The 20,491-nt window shown below is 30.5% G+C and overlaps 2 protein-coding genes across 3 annotated transcripts; one reads left to right on the plus strand and one right to left on the minus strand.

Moving 5' to 3' along the window:
* Positions 1 to 1,512: 1,512 nt before the first annotated feature.
* On the plus strand, positions 1,513 to 4,303 carry LOC25495163 (GDSL esterase/lipase At5g14450). The gene is made up of 5 exons (XM_013595341.2): positions 1,513 to 1,815; positions 2,449 to 2,640; positions 2,886 to 3,058; positions 3,218 to 3,488; positions 3,958 to 4,303. The coding sequence occupies exons 1-5, from the start codon at positions 1,578 to 1,580 to the stop codon at positions 4,170 to 4,172; spliced, it is 1,089 nt and encodes a 362-aa protein (XP_013450795.1). The 5' UTR covers positions 1,513 to 1,577; the 3' UTR covers positions 4,173 to 4,303.
* Positions 4,304 to 11,163: 6,860 nt separating this feature from the next.
* On the minus strand, positions 11,164 to 15,120 carry LOC25495164 (protein KINESIN LIGHT CHAIN-RELATED 2). Of its 2 annotated transcripts, none has more exons than XM_039835217.1 (3): positions 14,094 to 14,399; positions 11,855 to 13,761; positions 11,164 to 11,592 (listed from the first exon to the last, which is right to left on the minus strand). In XM_039835217.1, the coding sequence occupies exons 2-3, from the start codon at positions 13,738 to 13,740 to the stop codon at positions 11,376 to 11,378; spliced, it is 2,103 nt and encodes a 700-aa protein (XP_039691151.1). In that variant the 5' UTR covers positions 13,741 to 13,761; positions 14,094 to 14,399; the 3' UTR covers positions 11,164 to 11,375. The 2 variants fall into 2 exon arrangements, with proteins under 2 accessions (XP_039691151.1, XP_013450797.1); XM_013595343.3 differs by lacking the exon at positions 14,094 to 14,399 and adding an exon at positions 14,973 to 15,120 and having other exon boundaries at positions 11,169 to 11,592.
* Between the last annotated feature and the right edge of the window lie 5,371 nt (positions 15,121 to 20,491).

Consider the following 20,491-nt stretch of genomic DNA (forward strand, 5'->3'; position numbering starts at 1 on the left):
ACATTGAATTTCAACAATCACATACAAAAGTTGTCAAATACAAATTTGATTTCCTAAATTTAGAGGGTTATAAATGAAAATGTATTAGGAAAAATGTATTCAACACCAGCTCTTTTAAACTAGCAATTGTTTCAAGTCAAAGGTGGATAAGTTTAGTAGCACCGATACAACTATTACTTGTGATTAATCCATAATCAAGTTTAGTAGAGTTAGTTTTGATTAGTTTTACTTGTGGTAAGTTTGTTAGTTTTGTTACATGGTGACTTACTCTCCAAGTCATCTATATAAATAAGTTGTAAACTCTTTTCATCTATCAATTAAAATCATAACAAACTTTCCAACACTTTCTTTTCTCTCCATGACAAACTATCATTCTCTATTCTTCTTCTATTCTCAATATTCATCCATTTAAGATTACTTGTAAAGCAAGATAACAATAGCTGCGTTAATAGTACAAAGTGAGGCCAACAAATTGATACAAAGTGGAAGGAAGACGAGAATAAAATTAGTATCGCCCATGCTTTTTTTTTTTCTTTCAATTTTATAAGCTACATCGATAAAATATAAATTCAAAGTCGCTAAAAACAATAAAGGATGAATCTGCGAACAAACTCACAAATGTTAATAGCATCAAACAATATATTATACATGCCTACAAATATGACTATATTCAAGTATCCGAAATAATCATGTCTTCGGATTTGCAGCGTTGACGACGCCGAAGTCATTGATCGAATCTACACTTGCTTAAATCTAATCTTTCAATCTAAATCAAATAAACACCGTATTGAGACGAGGAATAAAAAACACACCGCCAAAAACGTAAATAACAAAATCAAATGAAATAATATTGAAAATATGTGAAAATCACTTATTTAACTAAAAAAGAGAGAAAAGTGGCAACGGCTAGGTTTGGAGAAGAGAAGAGAGAGCACTTTTATGAAATCTAATAATATGCTTTTGTATTTCTATGCACTCCTTACTATCTCTTTTTCATGGTATATGCACTACACCACCTTGTTTATCGGTTGGAACTTGCTAAATAAACAATTGAATATTTGCAACTTATAAATCAATTCAAATTGTGACCGACGGCTCAAATCAATTTCGCACGGATAACTAATGAAAACACTTAGAAGTCAGAGAAGGTAGTTACATTTGTTTTCTATTAATACTTTATTATTTCGATGTGGCGATTCTGGATGTTTTCATTGGTTGTCTATGCAAAATTGCTTTGAACCGTTGATTCACCACCTTTAAACATTTTGTGTTAACCCAAAAACTTTTAGAGTGGGAAAGATACCTTAATAATTTAGAGTTCGTTTGGGTGGTAACTAATAAAGGTAGATATTCATATGCACATTTTGTTGTTTTATTTTTTTAGCTATTATTAGGCTTTTTTTTTCTCACAGGTGTTTGGTCCAAAAGCATTGATTCAATCGTAACCCGTAAATACAGCATGAAACAAATTCCATTTACTCTATTTAGATTAGATTTCCTTTCATGTCTTTCAACTCCATCCCATTTAACTTGTGACAAAATTGTCATTGTAACCTAAAGTTTCATGAATTAGCCTCATGAATTCTATGAGGTTAATTCATGTACTTTGGTGTTTCAACCTGTATGTGACATGTACATTTATTCAAGTTTCAAGTCATGAATGTGTGTACCCTGCAATTTATAACTTTGGTGACTCAAATTCAGATACTGGAACTGCATATGCAACTTTCTTATGTAATCAACCTCCTAATGGCATAAGCTTTGGAAACATATCAGGGAGAGCTTCTGATGGCCGTCTCATAATTGATTATATAAGTAAGTAGAAAGAAACATTATCTTACCTCTATCAATTGTTTTTGCATGCATCAATGAAATAATCAATTTTTTCACTCATCTTTAACTAAGTCATTTGGACCGTATTGACGTATTTTTATCGAAAAATGTTAGAATAATGGTTCTTTTTCCACTCATCTTTAACTAAGTCATTTGGACAGTATTGACGTATTTTTATGGGAAAATGTTAGAATAATGGTTCTTTATTTTCTCCAACTCCGTTAACCCTTAGCTTAAAGGTTGTAGCTTATGTTATGCATTACTTAATTCGGTCAAAAAAAATGTTATACATTGCTTAATTTCACTTATATAATTTTAGTCTCCTGATTAGTCCTAATTGAACAAAAATTGAAAGACAAAAATTATGCTTAATGTCAAAGTGAGAGACAAAAATTACACAATGACGAGTTCTAACATAGGGGAAACGGGGTGGAAATTGGGAGAGATGATTTTCAATATTGATGGAAATATTAGGGACTAAAATTCCTCTCATGAAAGTGGGGACCAAAATCACACAATCGTAATACTCGTTAATTAAAAGTTGAATTATTTTTTGTGGATATATGGTACCTCATACCTTTGTTCAATTTTGTGTGTTTGTGTGGACATATGCAGCTGAAGAACTGAAGGTACCGTATCTAAGTGCATATTTGAACTCAGTTGGATCAAATTACAGGTATGGTGCCAACTTTGCTGCAGGCGGTGCATCGATTCGTCCTGGTAGTGGTTTTAGTCCATTCCATCTTGGACTTCAAGTAGACCAATTCATACAGTTCAAGTCACACACAAGGATTCTGTTTAATAACGGTTAGTTTTCCGCATCTTTGCATTTTCTTGCTTGTTTCTATTATGCCTTTCAACAAACGATTAATGAGTCTTGACACCATATTTAAATTTTGTTTCTATTATGTGTCAAAATATCACCTGTTTACAACAAAAACATTGAAAAATTATGCAGTATCCTCCGAATTTAATAATTTGCTACAATTTATATCATAGTTGAGACATGAAAATGTAATAAATGGTGATTCCCCTGATGAATGATAATCCAGGGACAGAACCATCTCTCAAAAGTGGTCTTCCAAGGCCTGAGGACTTCTGTACGGCCCTTTACACAATTGATATTGGACTAAATGATCTTGCCTCTGGTTTTCTACACGCTTCAGAAGAACAAGTTCAAATGTCATTTCCTGAAATATTGGGCCATTTCTCCAAAGCAGTTAAGGTAATTGGTAACATTATCATATTTTAGAGTCATTTAGAGACTATATTTATCATATTTATATAGTTCAGCGACCAAATTGGAGAGCAAGTGATAGTTTAAGGACAAAATTGTACGTTTAGAGACTATAGAACTAAAATACTTGTCATGGCTATGTTTTAGCAACTATACAACGTAGGTGCAAGAGTGTTCTGGATACACAACGTCGGTCCAGTTGGATGTTTGCCCTTCAATTATTACACTAATCAGAACAAGAAGGGTATCCTAGATGCCAATGGCTGTGTGGAATCTCAGAACAAAATAACTCAGGAATTGAACAACAAGCTAAAGGACCAATTGTGTCAACTAAGGAAAGAACTCGTACATGCCAAATTTACATATGTTGATATGTACAAAGCTAAATATGAACTAATCAGCAATGCAAAGAGCCAAGGTGATCTTCATTATCATCAAATTATGTGAGTCGTGTGCAGTCACAATTTCGTAACGCATAACTGCATGCAGCCAACTATGTCGACGATTAGATCAAAGATTGGACGGTTTAAATTTCAATGCAGATTTTGTTTTAAAAAATAATATAAAATACAAGCTTGAAATTTGAATCTTCCGTTCTTGATCGAACGACCACAAATGTGGCTGACTTAGTGCGGTAACGAAATTATGACTACACACAACCCTAATCCTAAAATAAACCAATGCATCGTTAACTTACGAGTTCAATTTTGATACACCGTCAATGTTAATATTTCAAGCCATCACGGAACATCTACACAACTTTTGTGTTAGTTCTGATTAAAGTCAATATTTTTAGCGACGTGACAATTTATGATTAGTTGATGGTATATTTTCTTTTCGTACTAACTGTGCATATAAATTAAATACTTAGCCTTGATTTGTGACAGGATTTGTGAGTCTAATAGACTTCTGTTGTGGAAGTTACACCGGTAATTACGGCGTAAACTGTGGGATGAATACAAATCCATGTAGAAATCCTTCTCAACATATTAGTTGGGATGGCATACACTACTCCCAAAGGGCAAACCAATTGATTGCTGAAAAAATCATCCATGGATCCTTCTCTGATCCACCAGTTCCAATTGGGAATGCATGTTTCTAAGTTGTATAATCCAGTGGGCATACATGCTATTAGATTGTCACTTAATATGAGATGTTATACTGGTTAATTTTCAAGTTAACTCGCCAACATTTTTATTGAATGCATAGCCACTATCCGACACTGATATGACAGCGACACATGTGTTGAAGCGCATAAAGGAACATTTTTCATTGTCACTTTTGGTATTATAATTAAAAAATTAAAATAACAAAAAAAAAAAAATCCAAAGACTGTTATTTTTTCTAAGGTGGGGGGTGTATTTAGAAATATTTGGATTTTGGGGATAATATATAGCAAAATTCTCTGAAAAGGCCCAAACTTTGACATGATATAGGAATTGGCTGAAATCTGTTAATGTTTTTGGCCTTTTTAGTGAGATTTGCTATATATATCCCATGCAGCACAAAACTTTCTATATACACCCTCCTATAAATTTTTTTGGTTGTTCTTAATAATATGCTCGAAAATTTATTATCGAAGAAATTGGTGATATTTTTTTGGGCCCTTTGTTCCTGATAACGTGTTTCACTAATATTAAAAATATTGATGATATTTATTATCCAAGAAATTGGGATAATTTTCATAACAAAGCAAATTCTATTTTAGTTGAAAATTGGGTACTAAAATTTCAGTCTAGTTCTCATGTGTTATTTTTCTCTACTCCTACGATATTTTATTTTGTTTTGGTGTATATAGAGTATTTAATTTATTTTCAGATGTTGTCTAAAAAATATTTATTTGGTAGTGAAAAGCGAAATAAAAAAACGAAATGACGAGCTACAAAAAACACAACAATGAGTTAAAATTAGTTATGATGTATTATGTAAGGGCCCTTTTTCATATTATGCCTAAGGCTCGTAAAACTCTAGGAACGGCCCTGAACAAAATTACCAAAAAATATAAATAAAAAAACTGATTTTTGTGCACCTTAGTTGTTTACTTTTATCACTTTCAACAATCACATACAAAAGCTATCAAATACAAGTTTGATTTCAAAAATTGGATTATGCAAATATATATGAAAAATGTATTCAACACCCAACTCTATAAAATTAATAAGAGCTTCACTTCAAAGATGTGAGGCCAACAACTATGGAGGACCTCAGTGACACGAAACCGCAAGCGTACGGTTCTTATCGAGTATTAAAAATATCGCCCATAAGGAGCTATATGTAATTACCGATTTATTTTTCAATTATGATTTGCTGAAATAATTAGAGTTTAGAAGTTCAACAGATTTTGGTTTAAATTTATATTATAAAAGAGTCTAGGGATAATTGGTTCGTCGTAATGACAAATTACTAACAATCCAAGCCTATGTTTTCACCCTATTTTAGATTTGTTTTCTAAAGACAAGTTTATCGAATGTATTTTATGTTTCCTTTCGAAATCCACAAATGTATTTCAATGGCAACCAAACCTATTCTCAAGCTCCTCAACATACTCTCCAAAATGAGTACATTTAAAACGATACCTATTTAAAATTATCAAAGATTATACAAATATTAATATAAATACGATAATACATGTCTTAAAAAATTACAATTACAAAAAAAATCAAACTACCCATTTGAATCCAATTCAATAACATTCATCTTAGTTTTTACACCTTCTCTTTCGAACTCTCTTTCAACAACAACTCCAGTCATGACTCCAATTACATCTGCATATATAACATAGATTAATATATCAATCAAATTGCAATTTATTATTATAAGAATATAATGTATAATTGAATCATATTAAAAAAAATATTTTATTAATTCAACCGTTAAGATAATTATATAACGTCTAAAAATAAACTGTAACATTGAAAAATAAAATTATTTTCACAAAAAAATAATTTGACAACACATTCACATTATGACTTTCACACATGCACATAAGAATGATTTGACATAATACTTTTTTAAGTTGATCAAAATATATATTAGAGTCATCCTAAATACCACAACGTTCAACAAAGTAGAGTCAATTAATATATTAAAAAGTTCAATAAAACAACTTAATAAAGTCAATCAGATCATAAGTCATTTAGAACTATATATAAGAATCTAATCATTTATAATAAATCAACAAAACATATTCCACATGTATCACGTAACACTTTACGACCTTAATCATGTTGTTAAACTAATGTAACGCCCCGTGCCAAGCACGGGATATATTTTATTTAAATTTTAACAGATTTTTTAAATATCATTGTTTTTATTTCTTTTCATACATAATTTTGGCGTTATGTGGTATTTTATCTTCATATTTAAAATTAAAGAATAAATAATCATTTATTGAGATCAAAAAGTTAAATTTTATAGATGACTATTTTTGTGAGAGTGATAAAACAATCAACAAAAGTACAATTAAGCCCAAAAGATAAAAACACTACAAATAATTAATATATTTCTAAAAAATTTAACTAATTAGTAAGAGTTTGTATTAGCTTTGGCTTTTCAGTCATTCAATATATCAAATGGATATGATTACCTATGTTTTAATTTTTCACTCTTAATAAAAATATTAATTTTTTACTTAATCACAATGATCTATATGATCGCAATTATAAAAAAAAAAACCTAAATTCAAAATTTTAGTTATATCTATTATTTTTCTTGGTTTCATAATTAATATTCATTGACATTATTTTTTTAATTTATCAAAATAAGCACATTTTTGAATAAAATTTACCCCATAAATATATGTATATTTTGTATTTCATTAAAAAAAAATGAAATTTTATGTTAAACTTTGAATATAAAAAAAAAAAGCATTAACAAATCATGTTTGGTTTTATATTTGTGAACAAAAAATAAGTTTAAAACACAAAAACAATATTTTTATAATAATAGGTTGTCGCTAATTATTCACACTTAGGGAAACTTAATTTTTGTATTTACTTTAGAATTTATGTAAAGTTTAAGACACAAGTAAATTGTAAATTGAATATATGAAAACTGAATATTTTTTTTTATTGAAGTGTCAATACATGCAACAAAAACGATTTGTTCAATTGAAAATTGAAATTACATTTTCTATGACATATACTTTATTTTGGTACATTAAAAATAGACACTTAACATTGACGTAATGGAGAAACAATTTAAATGTAACAAAGTCACTTGAAAACACTATTTTTCAATCCTCACAATCTTTTTGATCGGTTGAACAATTGCGTTAGATGTCCCAAAAACTTCATTTATTGACAACATTCTCTTTTTATGAGGTGCAAATGATTCACAATCTGAATCAACATCTTTTGAGTTCACACCTTGTGCAGTCGCAGAACTTGTTTCAGAAAACTTATCCATTAAATTTTATCATAAAAAAAATGTCAATTAGATTAAAATAAGTATATATAATAATCACAATCGCCGTAATTTGTTTAAAAATAAAATAAAATAAACTTCAAAAAGTCATTAAATACCATGACAACATTATCTTTCTCCAGACCAAGTGTTTTCGAAGCATACCGACTATGAATATTAGGTTCAACTAAATCATCCTATTTGTTTAAACATATATACAAATAATAAAAATCACAATTTTGTATTACATTAATTAAACTAATGCCCACAAAAATTATTTTAAACAATTAGAGTGTTACAATTTAACTTTTGCCAACATAATTTCTACAACAACATTTTGAGATTCACCGGACGAAGGAAAAGAGTTCAGCTGCTCACCATACTCTCCAAAAAAAATACGTTTAAAACGATACCTATTTAAAATTATCAAATATTATACAAATATTAATATAAATACGATAATACATGTCTTAAAAATATTAAAGAATATTAAAACGCACCAGAATTTTTACAAATTGCTACGATAATACATTTAAAACGATACCTATTTAATATTAATATAAATATTAAAGAATGTTAAACGCACCAGAATTTTTACAAATTGCTAGTCATTTGGCACATTTAAATAAGATGCATGTTTTTCAACAACATAAATGAATGTTTGCTTTAAAGGTAATAATATAGGGCAATTGCAAGGGCGGAGCAGTGTCTCATGTGATCTATGGTTGACCGATATTTAAAAACCATTCAAAACTTCGATAATGGATGTCACTACCTCCAAGTAGAAGTTTAGAGTCCTCCATGCTTTTACGACTAAAACATTGACCTAACCTATGTTGCTTCGACGAAAAGAAGTGAAATTAACATAAGTTGAGTTTTAAGACACTAATATTTGTTTTCTTTTTTTATAGAGAAAACGACACTGATTGGGTCATTGTCTCACTCCCGAGGACAATAATAATACAAGCTTTCTGTTTACGGGATCATCATTGTTTATTTGTAGGGCATGCATAATTTTTGCATTATAATGTATAAACTTCTGGAAAAGACCGTGAGCTGCAAGCACCAAGAGAGCTTAATCAGTCTTCCTCAAAAGGCTTTCATGTGTCTACACCAACAAAGGGATAATCCTATGCTTTGTTAATTAGTAAGTCAAGTTCAAAACATGAAAGTCAATAAAAGGAAACAAAATCAGTGAAATAAGTTAGCTTCACTACCAATGATGAATGAAAGATATTCTATGGTGATCCTTTCTTTAGTCATTTTTAGTTTATAGTAAATTAAGCTCAATTAACTTAGGTTGCATATTATTGTTTAACTAAGTGATTGAACTCAAATGGTTAATGATCAACTCTAGTTAAAAATGAATTGTTCAGGATAACCCAAATTCGAATTGTGCCTGAAATAATCATTGGGCAAGTTTTATTTATCTACTGGACGAACTCCATATTACATAGGACTACATCCTCTGGGAACCAGACGGTTAAGAGACCGGAAAGAAAAATTGGAAGTGTTAGTCCATAATTTCATTTATATACTCCTTATAGTTAATTTTGATTTTAGTCCTTGTAAAATAAAACGAGGTATTTTCATCCTCACAATTTTTTTGTTTTGTTTTTGGTCCCTGATAAGTGCTAGAAAGTTGTAATTTAAGTGATATATTTTAGGCACTTTTGTTACTTGTTTTGCAAGTTATTAAGGGAAAAGCCGAGAAATAAGTGATTATTGCCCTTTTACGCTTTATCTATCTTACTTCACCCATTTGTGCAGGATTCGAACTCAAGACATCAAGCAAAGAGAAGAAAATCGAGAAAAGTACAAAAAGGCAGAAAAAGGAGATCACTCGCCTCCAACTCGCCATGGCAAGCAGCAAAGGCGAGCAATTCCAGAATGCAACAAAGATCACACGCCACCAACTCGCAATGGCGAGTAGAAGGCGAGCTTACTCGCCATGGCGAATGGAAGGACTCGCGAGGCGAGTAAGGGCGGTTTAGCCTATAAATGCTGACGTGGCACAAACCCAATGGGGAAGAAACTTCAACTCGCCATGGCGAATGAAGCAGCTCGCGAGGCGAGTGAAGGCAGACTCAGAATTCTATAAATAGCCCACTCAACCATTTCAGAGAGATATAGTTTTTACATAGTTTTTTACTTAGTTTTTTCTCTGAGTTTTTCACTTGTAATATTCTTAGAGAGAGAGAGATAGGGCTTGTGCTTTATAGAGTGAGAGTGATAGAGAGTGGATTCTTCATCCTTTGTTGAGACATCACAAGTTGTAATGAATCTTGCTTCTTCAATTCATTCTTGCAAGGCTTCCATGACAATGAGTAGCTAAATCTCCTTTGTTGGGATTAGAGGTACTTGATCATAGTTTAACATGTAATCGTTTGATCTATAAATATATGGTTCTAGCATTTGAATTGATATTGAGGTTATTCTTGCACTTTAATCTTTATCTTTGATTTAATTGTGATTGAGAAATACTTTTGAATCTAGGTTTAGAATAACCATCTATCAAAACATAGTTTCTAGACATGGAATCGATGTTTTGATAATCACCTTGAGTATCCAAACCTAAAGCTTTCTTATCATTTAATAGATTGAGAAATCATCGATTGAACGATAAGATCGACTCTTGAATCATTCAATAGTTTGAGACATCGACCATTGAATGATACAATTGATTTCACAATATTGTTTGGACACGAATGGTGTTGTCGAGGGATACGTGATAATATCAAAGAAAAGCTAGAATCCATGTATGATCATTAGGTTACGTGCAACGCTCGATCAAGGAACTCTAATCCTAACAAGTTTTACGCCTTATTAATCTCAATTTTATCATTTGCAATTCAGTTACTAAAACAAACAATCAACTATCGTTTAACTTGAAATGATATTTGGTGTCGAACGGTCCGCGATATCGCACTAGTCCCTGAGGAGACGATATAAATACTTACTATTGTTTGATGCAAAAATACTACATCAGTCCCTAACGAAAATAATTTTGACGTGTTCTTGACATTTTTTGAACATAATATGAACATATAAAAATTGAACATAACATGAACACATCAGTTGGTTTGGACAATGCATAAAATATGCAATGTTTGGGGTTTAAACCCCGGCCACCACAAAAAAAAAAAACACATTTTGAACATAAAAGACTCATAATCTTGACATTCATATTAACATAAATTGGTCATTAGAGACCAAAAACAATTTTTTTTTTTTTTGTGAGGACGAAAATATTATGTTTAATTTTTTGCTATTTTTTAGAGACGAAAAACTTATTTAACCCTTAATATTATAATGAATAAAGCTAAGACTTTCTTTTATAGACTAAAATTCATTATGTGGGCCCATGTAAATTTGGTGGGGTCCGTCTAACTTTCAACCAATAGAACAATATGTTTGAATGTGTTTGCTAGAGACTGTGTTTCTAGCACTCCTCTATTATAATTATCTAAAGCCAAGTGAAGATGTTGACATCCAAATAAAACAAAATGAATTTCCTGATTTGTTTGCAGCTTAGATGTTTGCTTTTTATCTTGCATTACAATGTAAGCATAGAAAGAGAGAGATAGTTAGTGTCATATTCATGCTTGTAATGTTCATAACATCCTTGACTATAACAAATAAGCAACTGAATTTTCCAATATGTGTTTTGGTGTAGCAGCACCATCATAGAAAGTGAAGTTTCAACTTTTAACATCCATATATTTACTTAGAAAATTGTATTTCAACCATTTATACATTCAATTATACAAATAAGAATATGAATAATATATAAATTTCCTATAGACATGGTAACTTTTGTGAACACCCTTAAACAAGGAAAAATATTGAAAGTAAAAAAATTCACTCTTTGTTATAGTATTTTATATATACAGACTCAGATTCATAGAACTTTAATGCCATTGTCTTTTATAATTTGAGAGTTGGAATCAAGAAGAGTTTCCAATGATCTTTTTGATTTCCTGTTCCTAGCTCGCCCCGCTTCTTTTAACAGCTCGGCTAACCTACGTTTCTCATCATCGACATCAGGGTTCGCTGTTCCTAGCTTCTCTTCTCTCATTCCAACTACATATTCCAACATTTCAATGGCATCATCCACTCTGCAAATCATTATAATTACCAAGAAATGTTAGCAATTAAAACCACAAAAATTCTAGTACTCGACAAAACTATGTTATGTATGTCGATGTTATTCAGCTTGTAATATTTTATTTGACATGGTATAAATATAAAACAATGCATTGGTAAAACACTGATGAACCGATATAATCGAAACTGCACATGAGACCGAGATAGTACTGTACTATGTCGAGATCAGAACAATAAAATGTAACGAGATTTAAGGGTCAATGACGATGTTACCTTCCCATTGCGTCGTAGGTTCCTGCAAGATTGCTATAAACTCCTAAGGTATCTGGATGATAAGGACCATACTCTTTTTCCAAAATAGTCCTAGCCTCTTCAAACAAATCTGCAGCTTCATTTATAGCATACCTTTGGACACAAGCAAGTCCCATTTGGTTCAATGCAATTCCGAACAAAGCCGATTTTTTCTCTCCGCTAGCACGAAATTTCGTGACAGCACTTTTAAAGATGTTATAAGAATCAGAATAGTTTCCTAACATATAATACATAACTCCCATTTGTGCTTCAATTCCAGCAATAGTACTGTGTTGACCAGGAACATTGTTGTATATCTTCAATGCTTTTTTGAGTAACTTCAAACCCTTTTCCAAATCATTCATGGATTGATAAATTGCAGCAACATCTATCAATCCATTAGCAATCTCTTCCAGAGAGATTCCAGGTTTTTTCTTCCCGAAAATCCGAAGCGCGTTTTCACAATAAGTTTTTGAGTCCTTGAACTTTCCTATTTTGTTGTATAGATCCGCTAACCTTACAAAAACAGAAGCAACTGTTGGATGATTCTCTCCTTTGGTTGATTTGAAAACAGTTAAAGCTTTCTGATAAGAAAAAATCGCTTCATCATAGCGCGCCAATGATAAATAAGCATCACCTATGCTACAATCAACCGAAGCAACGTCTAGTTCCTGACCGTTTTCTGCCATAACCACGCTTGCCAGAACATAATGCTCTAAAGCACTTTCATAATCACCTTTTGAGTCACAGATTAGTCCCATCAATCTCCGATCAGCTGCTTCTTCAAACGATGCAGGCAAACCATTTCCCTTATGAATATCAAGAGCCATTTGACACAGCTTCTTCGCTTCATCAAATTGTAGGGCTTGAACATGTGCTTCGGCTACATACCGACATGTCTCACCGAATCGAGGATCGGTTTCCCCTAGGACCTGCCCTTGAATTTCAAGACCTGCTGTATAAAACAGTAGAGAATTCTCAATATTTCCCATCATTGCATAAGTATCACCTAATTGCATACACCCTGCAAACTTAGCTAGTGCATGATCTTGACCATCCTCTAACACAGGAACTTCGATCGAACGCTCGAGAATCGGTATAGCCTCGTTGTACTGTCCTAAATTACAGTATATTGTGGCCAATACATGAAGACACATCACCAATTCCAAACTTGGTTTACCATCTTCATTACATATCTCAAATGATTTCAAAGCTCTAAGACCAAAATTGAGAGCCTTGTTCGGATTCTCACCCGAAGATATCATATCTCTCGTTATCTTCAACAAGAACGGTCCAAGATCAGGATTATCTAACTCGTCAACAATACCGTCCTTCAAACCAAGCCTCTTATGCTTCCTCATCATATTGTAAAAACCATTTCCTTTTCTAGTTCCCTTCTCATTCCTCTTATGTAAACTTCGACTTTTCGCAGCTGATTTCGATGATCCTTCACCGATCCTTGTGCTTGAAGAAACAATAACTTTCTCAATAGCATCAACATTCGGTTCCTCTTTATTTTCTGTTGTCACAATCTCTTTTCTAATCTCCAAATCACCAATATATCCAACAAGATGACCCAATTCTGAATCAATCCTTGATTCTTCGCCATATGAGTAAAGACTAGCCCTTGAAGGTGATTGATCAGAACTTCTCATTTCATAAACATTGGTATACAATTGTTCAATTGAAGTATCTACAACACCGTCGATGGCTAAATCAATTGAATCACTTTGAATACTTCTTGGACTTAGCGTACTCCTTGGTGATGCTTGTTGAGCAGTAAAGTTATCCTTATGAGGTGTATAGCTTTCACTAGCTTCTTCTGTTGCATTATTCATGTTGAATTCTTCCATAGCTATTGTAGGCATTGAATTCAATAATATAGTCACCTACAATTAATCAAGGAAACAATAAAAAGAAGGAATAAAAACTTTGAAATTCTTCTAAGGCCTTGTTTGGAATTTCTATAATGAATGATAAAAAAAGAGTCAAATTGTTTTCATACATGTTATAAGTTGTTTTCATAAGCTATTCCGTATAGATTATGGAAATAAGCCGAAAACAACTTCTAGACATGATCATAAGCTATTCCTATAAACTCTCTCAAACAGTCTAACAATTGCTTATGTGAGTAGATAAGCTAAAATAAACCAATCCAAACAAGCTCTAAATAGGAAAACCAGAACTGAAAACTTAAGCAAAGAATCAGAATACACCATACATTCAATGCTTGTTTAAGGTCTCAACTTTCAATAACAAAATCAAAAGCCAATTTTGATTCTGATATTCTTCTTACTTGGAAAACAAGAACCAAACACGTAAGAAAAGATTCATAGTACACTATACATTTAGGCCATGTTTGGATAACTAGCTTAATTAAGTGCTTATAGCATAAGTGCTTTATAAGTTATCCTAAAGAGCTTATGAACATGTCTATAAGTTGTCTCAATAACAGAATCAAAAGCCAAATTTCACTTTACAGAAACAAGCCTCAAACATAAAAGTCAAAACTCAAAACCATTGATAACTTCACTGTTATGCAAATTTCATTTCAATAAAAAAAAAGCAAAAAATTCAATAAGAAGAAACAGAAAAGAAAACAAAAAGTAAAAGAGAAATGAATCAAACTTTATAACTCATCACAGCAAACAAAAAACAAAAAGATAAAAAGCAAATTATTCCACCTGGTTTGATTGCTTGACATAGCTTCTTCACAGATTCTATCTTTCCTATTACACAACACAAAAAAACTTTTCTTCTGAAATTCCATTTTTGTCAGTGATCAAACTCATGGTTTCAAACTGTGGCCGCGAACGCAGTTACGTTGCAAACCTTTATATTGCGGCAAAATGCAAAAAATGCGGTTATGGTGCTGTTGCGGAGACATCAAAATCATTTATATTGCGGACCGCAATTTAAAACCATGATCAAACTCATTGAAAACAGAAAAGAAAGAAAAAAAACAATGTGAACACAAGAAAATCAATGAAGACATAAATTCATAAAGAACATGAAACAAATGAAACTGAACTAAAAAAAAACATGAACTGAAACATAATCATAATAACAGAAACAACATAAGAAAGACAATAAATGTTACCTTTTACTAGTGTTCTCCAAAGAATGAAACTCAAAACTTTACAAGGTTGTTTATAATTTTTGTATATGTTATGTTAAAAATGAATTTAGATGAAGAGATATGAGTCAATGCATATATATGTATAATTTGTATTGATATTCATTTATATCTATCTATATATATACATGCACATGTGAGCTGTGTTACAAGACTTGTTTATGGTAGATAATGGAATTTTGATGAAATGATAAGGGTAGAATGGGAATTTTAATGGATTTATTGAGATTTTCTAGATAAATATGCATGTGTGTGAGTGTGGAAGCATAGAGTTGGAATTTTGAAGCAAAAACTTAGGAAGGTGACGTCTCTCCCACTCCATTCCTCTTCTTTCACTGTATTTTTTTAAAGAAAAATAATAGTGAATTTTCTTAAGTAACAATTTTGGATTTTTTTGAGGAAATTTTATCATATTTAGATAAACTTTTATGGCTAAAAATAAGTAGTTACATTAGCAGGACCTAAAGCCTATCTGGAAAAAAAAGATATAAACATGTTTCATAAGCTAAAATCGATTATCATAAGAACAATAAAGTCGACTATATTATTGATAAAATTTTAAGAATTTCAAATATATTTATTTGATAGAACTCCAAATATTATTTGTGACAATAACTAACTGTTAAATATTAGATGATTTTGTCAAAAAAAGTATTAGATGATTTTATCACAAATAAAAAATTAAAAAACTATTTGATTCATATTTCAGAAAGCATTCTAGTGAGCTTCAAGACTCAACTTATCACAAAAAAAAATTGTAAAATCATTTAATAATCCTCATTTCAAACAAATTCATAATTATCCAAGAGTATTTGAGATGGTACGAGATCTCGTAGAGTTTAACTAGAGCTCTAAGATTTAAATCCAACTTTAAAAATGTTTCATCGTAAATCTGTTGAGCGAGATTCTAAATGACTCAAGACTCTCTCCCTCCCTCCTTCCCCTCTCTCTCTCAATGCATTTTGTGTAGTAAATGACTATCTTCTACGCGTAACTACATAAATTGGTGACACGAGTGGGATATGGCAACAATGAATAGTAAAACTACCGAGTCCTGTATTAAATATGCATTATAGTATAATTAATAATTCAAAAATATCAATTAAATTTCTCTAAAAACAAATACAGTATCAATTAAAATGTTTGTATAAGTTAGAGAAGATTAATTAAATCTCAAACTAGCAGTTGAAACGTAAGAAGTATCATGTGGCGGGATTAACGGCTTTTAGAAGCAAAAAGACTATTCCTAAAAAAAAAAAAAAAAAAAAAAAGCAAAAAGACTGGTGGCACTTTTAAGATAGAGTAGTGATATTTGAACAACTATTTGATACAATTTTTTTTCTTTTTCTTTTCATTGATCAAAAACAATGAAAAGTTGTCAAAAGGAAGAGAAAATAAGAGAATAATATGAATATGAGAGAAAAAATTGTCAAAAAATTATCACAAATTAATTGTACAAATATCATTTATCTTCAACATAACCGTGTTGGTGAATGTGAAAGTACAAGTAAGAAGTTGCCACGTAGCACAAAATGATAGCAATGATTGGTTAGAATTTATCCAAGAAGTGGGCCACATCCAGCTGCAATGAAGCTGGTAACTGGTTAGCAGACATGATGGACCCCTCATACCAAGCCATTTATGTGGGCCTGCTAGGGTAGTAGGACCCACTTGTTAAAAGTTACATTACATATTCCTCCATCGGTACGAATATGATTCTATTTATATGCTTAAGAAGATAAGGAGGAAAAGAATATTAATGGGGAAATTGTGGAAATGATGAAGGTAGTCATGAGATTGGGTTTGATTTAGGTAGATCAATATGTTTTGTGTTTTTCTTATAGTATTTTTTGTGTGTAAATGTAGGGACCAACTTCTCGAACTAGGGACTAATTTTCCGAATTAAATATGAGTACATTGAATCAATTTTTTTTATATCTCTTTCCATGTTTAACTTAAAAATGTTGAAATTTTCGAAGTTGAAGTTGAACTCATGACTTTTAGTTATATTTAATGAGATTTAAATTTTCTCATTCAAATGCTTTGAAGTATTTGGTTTTATACTTATAAAAAGAGTATATGTGTTTATATAAATTCATCATTTAATTTAATCTATATGTGTTTAGATCTATGAACATCGATAATGCGAAAACTTTCTTCATTTATAAATGTTTTATGGAGTTCTAAGTATTGTATGTGAAATATGATTTTTGACAAACAAAATGATATATGTTTAAAATAATGTATACATATAAAATTAAAATTAATAACAATTTAAATAAAGCATTCACTTAGTTTTTTTGACAAACGGATGTAATGAAACATTTGAAAAGACTGATCAAAGATGAGATGACAAATTTCGCTTTTAGTTTAGCAATATTTGAAGTTCGTCTAAGAATTTGAACATACAACTAAAACTTTTAAGAAGAGTTTACTGTCTATTTGAATCAGACAAGACTAAAGAGATTAATCTATGAAGATCTTTGCGTACAATGCCCAATTTACACGAAGCATGCATAACTCACTTCAATTATAAATATAATCCTCGTGAGCTTAACTCAGTAGGTAGGGATATTACATATTATATGCAGGGGCCAGGGTTCGAACCCCGGACATTCCACTTCTCCACATTTAATTGTGTGAGCTCTAGCCACCAGACTACTTAAAAAAGAAATAAACATATTTCTACACAAACAATGTTATATATGGTGTTTATATAAATTTTCATGTTTAAAAATAACACAATTTTTACCAGGTTAATTGCAGTTTTGTCCCCCTAAATATCACAATCTTGCAATTTTGACCTCCTATAAAAAATAATAACAAATAAGCCGCCTAAGTTTACCCCTTTTGCACTTTTGGCCTCAAACCAATTTTGATTTGTTCAATGCATACGTGGTACCCATATCACATTATTTATTAGGATTAATTGCAGTTTTGACCCCTAAGTATCGCAATCTTGCGATTGTAAAAAAAAAAAACACAATTGTTTATTTTTACTAAAAAAAAATTACACAATTTGTGCAAAAAAAAGAAAGAAAAAAAAAAAGACAACTGTTCCCTTAGAAAGAAACACAATTGTTTGTTATTGAAGCTAATTACTTATACATTACCCAAATAAAATGTCCCTCTCCAAAATATGAATGGGTATATCCTAATTCACTCTATGTATACCTCTTATCCCTTCTCAAACCAAATATACAAGCTTCTTGTGTCAATTATAGACAGCCAATAACCAATTTATTATTTCAATGAATTAGTTGGTTATAATGCAAGGAAAAATAATTCCATGTAGAGTCTTCTTTCGTTCCTAACAAATTCAATGAAATCAGTCAAAGAAACCAAATCAAGACACAAATCAAATCACAAGTATTGTTGAGGAAACAATAACAACTTTGTAACCTTCACTAGAAGACAAATTAACATGAAATTATTATTTTTCTATATGATATAATCATTGAAATGTGTATTCTCTAGCATAAAAAAAATGTGTACATGTGTGACGGTGCAAACCTCCTCCAGTTGTTAGAACTAAAAGGTAGGTAAGAATCTAATTAATGTATAACTTTAATTAATCAATGATGATAATGCTATTTGAAGTTTCCTAAAGATAATGAAAACACATATAAACAAGACTTGATAGGAATAAGAAGCTACTTTTTTGTTTAATATTTTCTTTGAATGAGTTGTGTTCTTAAAGAAATAAACAAGTCCTATAAAGAAGCAGACACTATCTTAATCAGGTGATGTATAATTTTTCATATAAGAAGTAGACGATTCACCAATTCCATGATAGGGAATCTCTTAAAAATGATACACCAACGACAATTTCATTTCTTTTGTGTATGTTATGTTTACCTAAAAACCTATATTGGAATTAATGGGATGTCTCATCCCTAACCACTAGTAAACAACAATAATGCCCATACCCACTAACTTTGTCCAAAGGAAATTGAAGTCGTATTTATAGAAGGATATTGATATTCTCTATTTACACCTCATGGATATTAGGTTATACCTCTAACTGATAAAAATATTTGAGTCCCTTTATTAATTTTCAACTATTACTCATTTTAATTTATCTTCATTTGTCTATCCTCTCATCTTTTTTCCACCTCTTCCTTTATCTCCCTCCCACTCACTTTCATTTTCTTCTTTCTAAGTGAAAAAAAAAATAAAAAATTGCATAGCTTGGTCACTGTCTGGGTCCTTTTTGTATAGATAAGTTTGAAACGACAATTAAATAACGTTTGAAAGAGAAAAGTGATTAATTGTTGTTATAGGTATTTTGGTCAATTCATAACGTTTGAGAGAAAATCATGTATAACTTTTTTTTGGTCAAAACAAACCATATATAATTAAGGGTTAATAGGCCTTTATCCATCAGTAATATATGATATTTTTGGTTTTGCTCCCAGCAAATTTTTTTTTTGGATTTGGTCCTTGTAACTTTTTTGTTTTGTTTTAGAATACCTCTTAGGTCAGCTGATTGTACATTTTTCGCTGAGGTGGCACGCTGAGTCACTTTTTTCTGATGACGTGATACACTGACTGTACAAATTTTTTTTTTTATGGGGTACATGTGTCATTTGTGATTTTTTTAAATAAAAATAAAAAAATTTAAAAAAATTCTGGAAAATATCAATAAAAATGAAAAAAATATCTTGCAAAATGAAAAATAATGAAATAAATCAGGAAAAATTTTAAAATATGAAAAAATTCTGAAAAAAATTAATATATATCCAAATTTATGAAAAAAATATGAATTAAATTAAAATTTTAAAAAAATTCGAAAATACAATATTATCTAATTATTTTGATTTTGAAAATTTATTTCCAGAATTAATAGGCCTTTACCCCCCTATATTACAAAAAATATAAATATTTTCGAATAAAATAAAATTCTGGAAATTAATTTTCAAAATAAAAATAATTAGGTAATATTGTATTTTCAAATTTTTTTATAATTTTAATTTAATTCATATTTTTTTCATAAATTTTTTCGAAAATTTGGAAATATATTAAATTTTTCCAGAATTTTTTCATATTTCAAAATTTTTCCAGATTTATTTCATTATTTTTCATTTTGCAAGATTTTTTTTTCATTTTTATTAATTTTTTAAATCTTTTTTCATTTTTATTGAATTTTTACAGATTTTTTTTTATTTAAAAAATAAAAAATGCCACGTGTACCCCATAAAAAATAATAATTATACAGTCAGCATGCCACGTTATCAGAAAAAGGTGACTTAGCTTGCCACCTCAGTGAAAATGTACAGTCAACTGGCCTAAGGGGGTATTCTAAAACAAAAAAAATTTTACCAGGACCAAATCCAATTTTTTTTTTTAGAGGGCAAAACAAAAAGTGACTTATATTACAGAGGGGTAAAAACCTATTAACCATATAATTAAAGATAAATTTTTAATATATATTTTTTTTTTTTTAAGAAATAGGGCCAAGAGGGTAGAAACAACACTGAAAT

This window comes from Medicago truncatula, chromosome 6, assembly GCF_003473485.1.
Source record: "Medicago truncatula cultivar Jemalong A17 chromosome 6, MtrunA17r5.0-ANR, whole genome shotgun sequence".
Lineage (NCBI taxonomy): Eukaryota > Viridiplantae > Streptophyta > Magnoliopsida > Fabales > Fabaceae > Medicago > Medicago truncatula.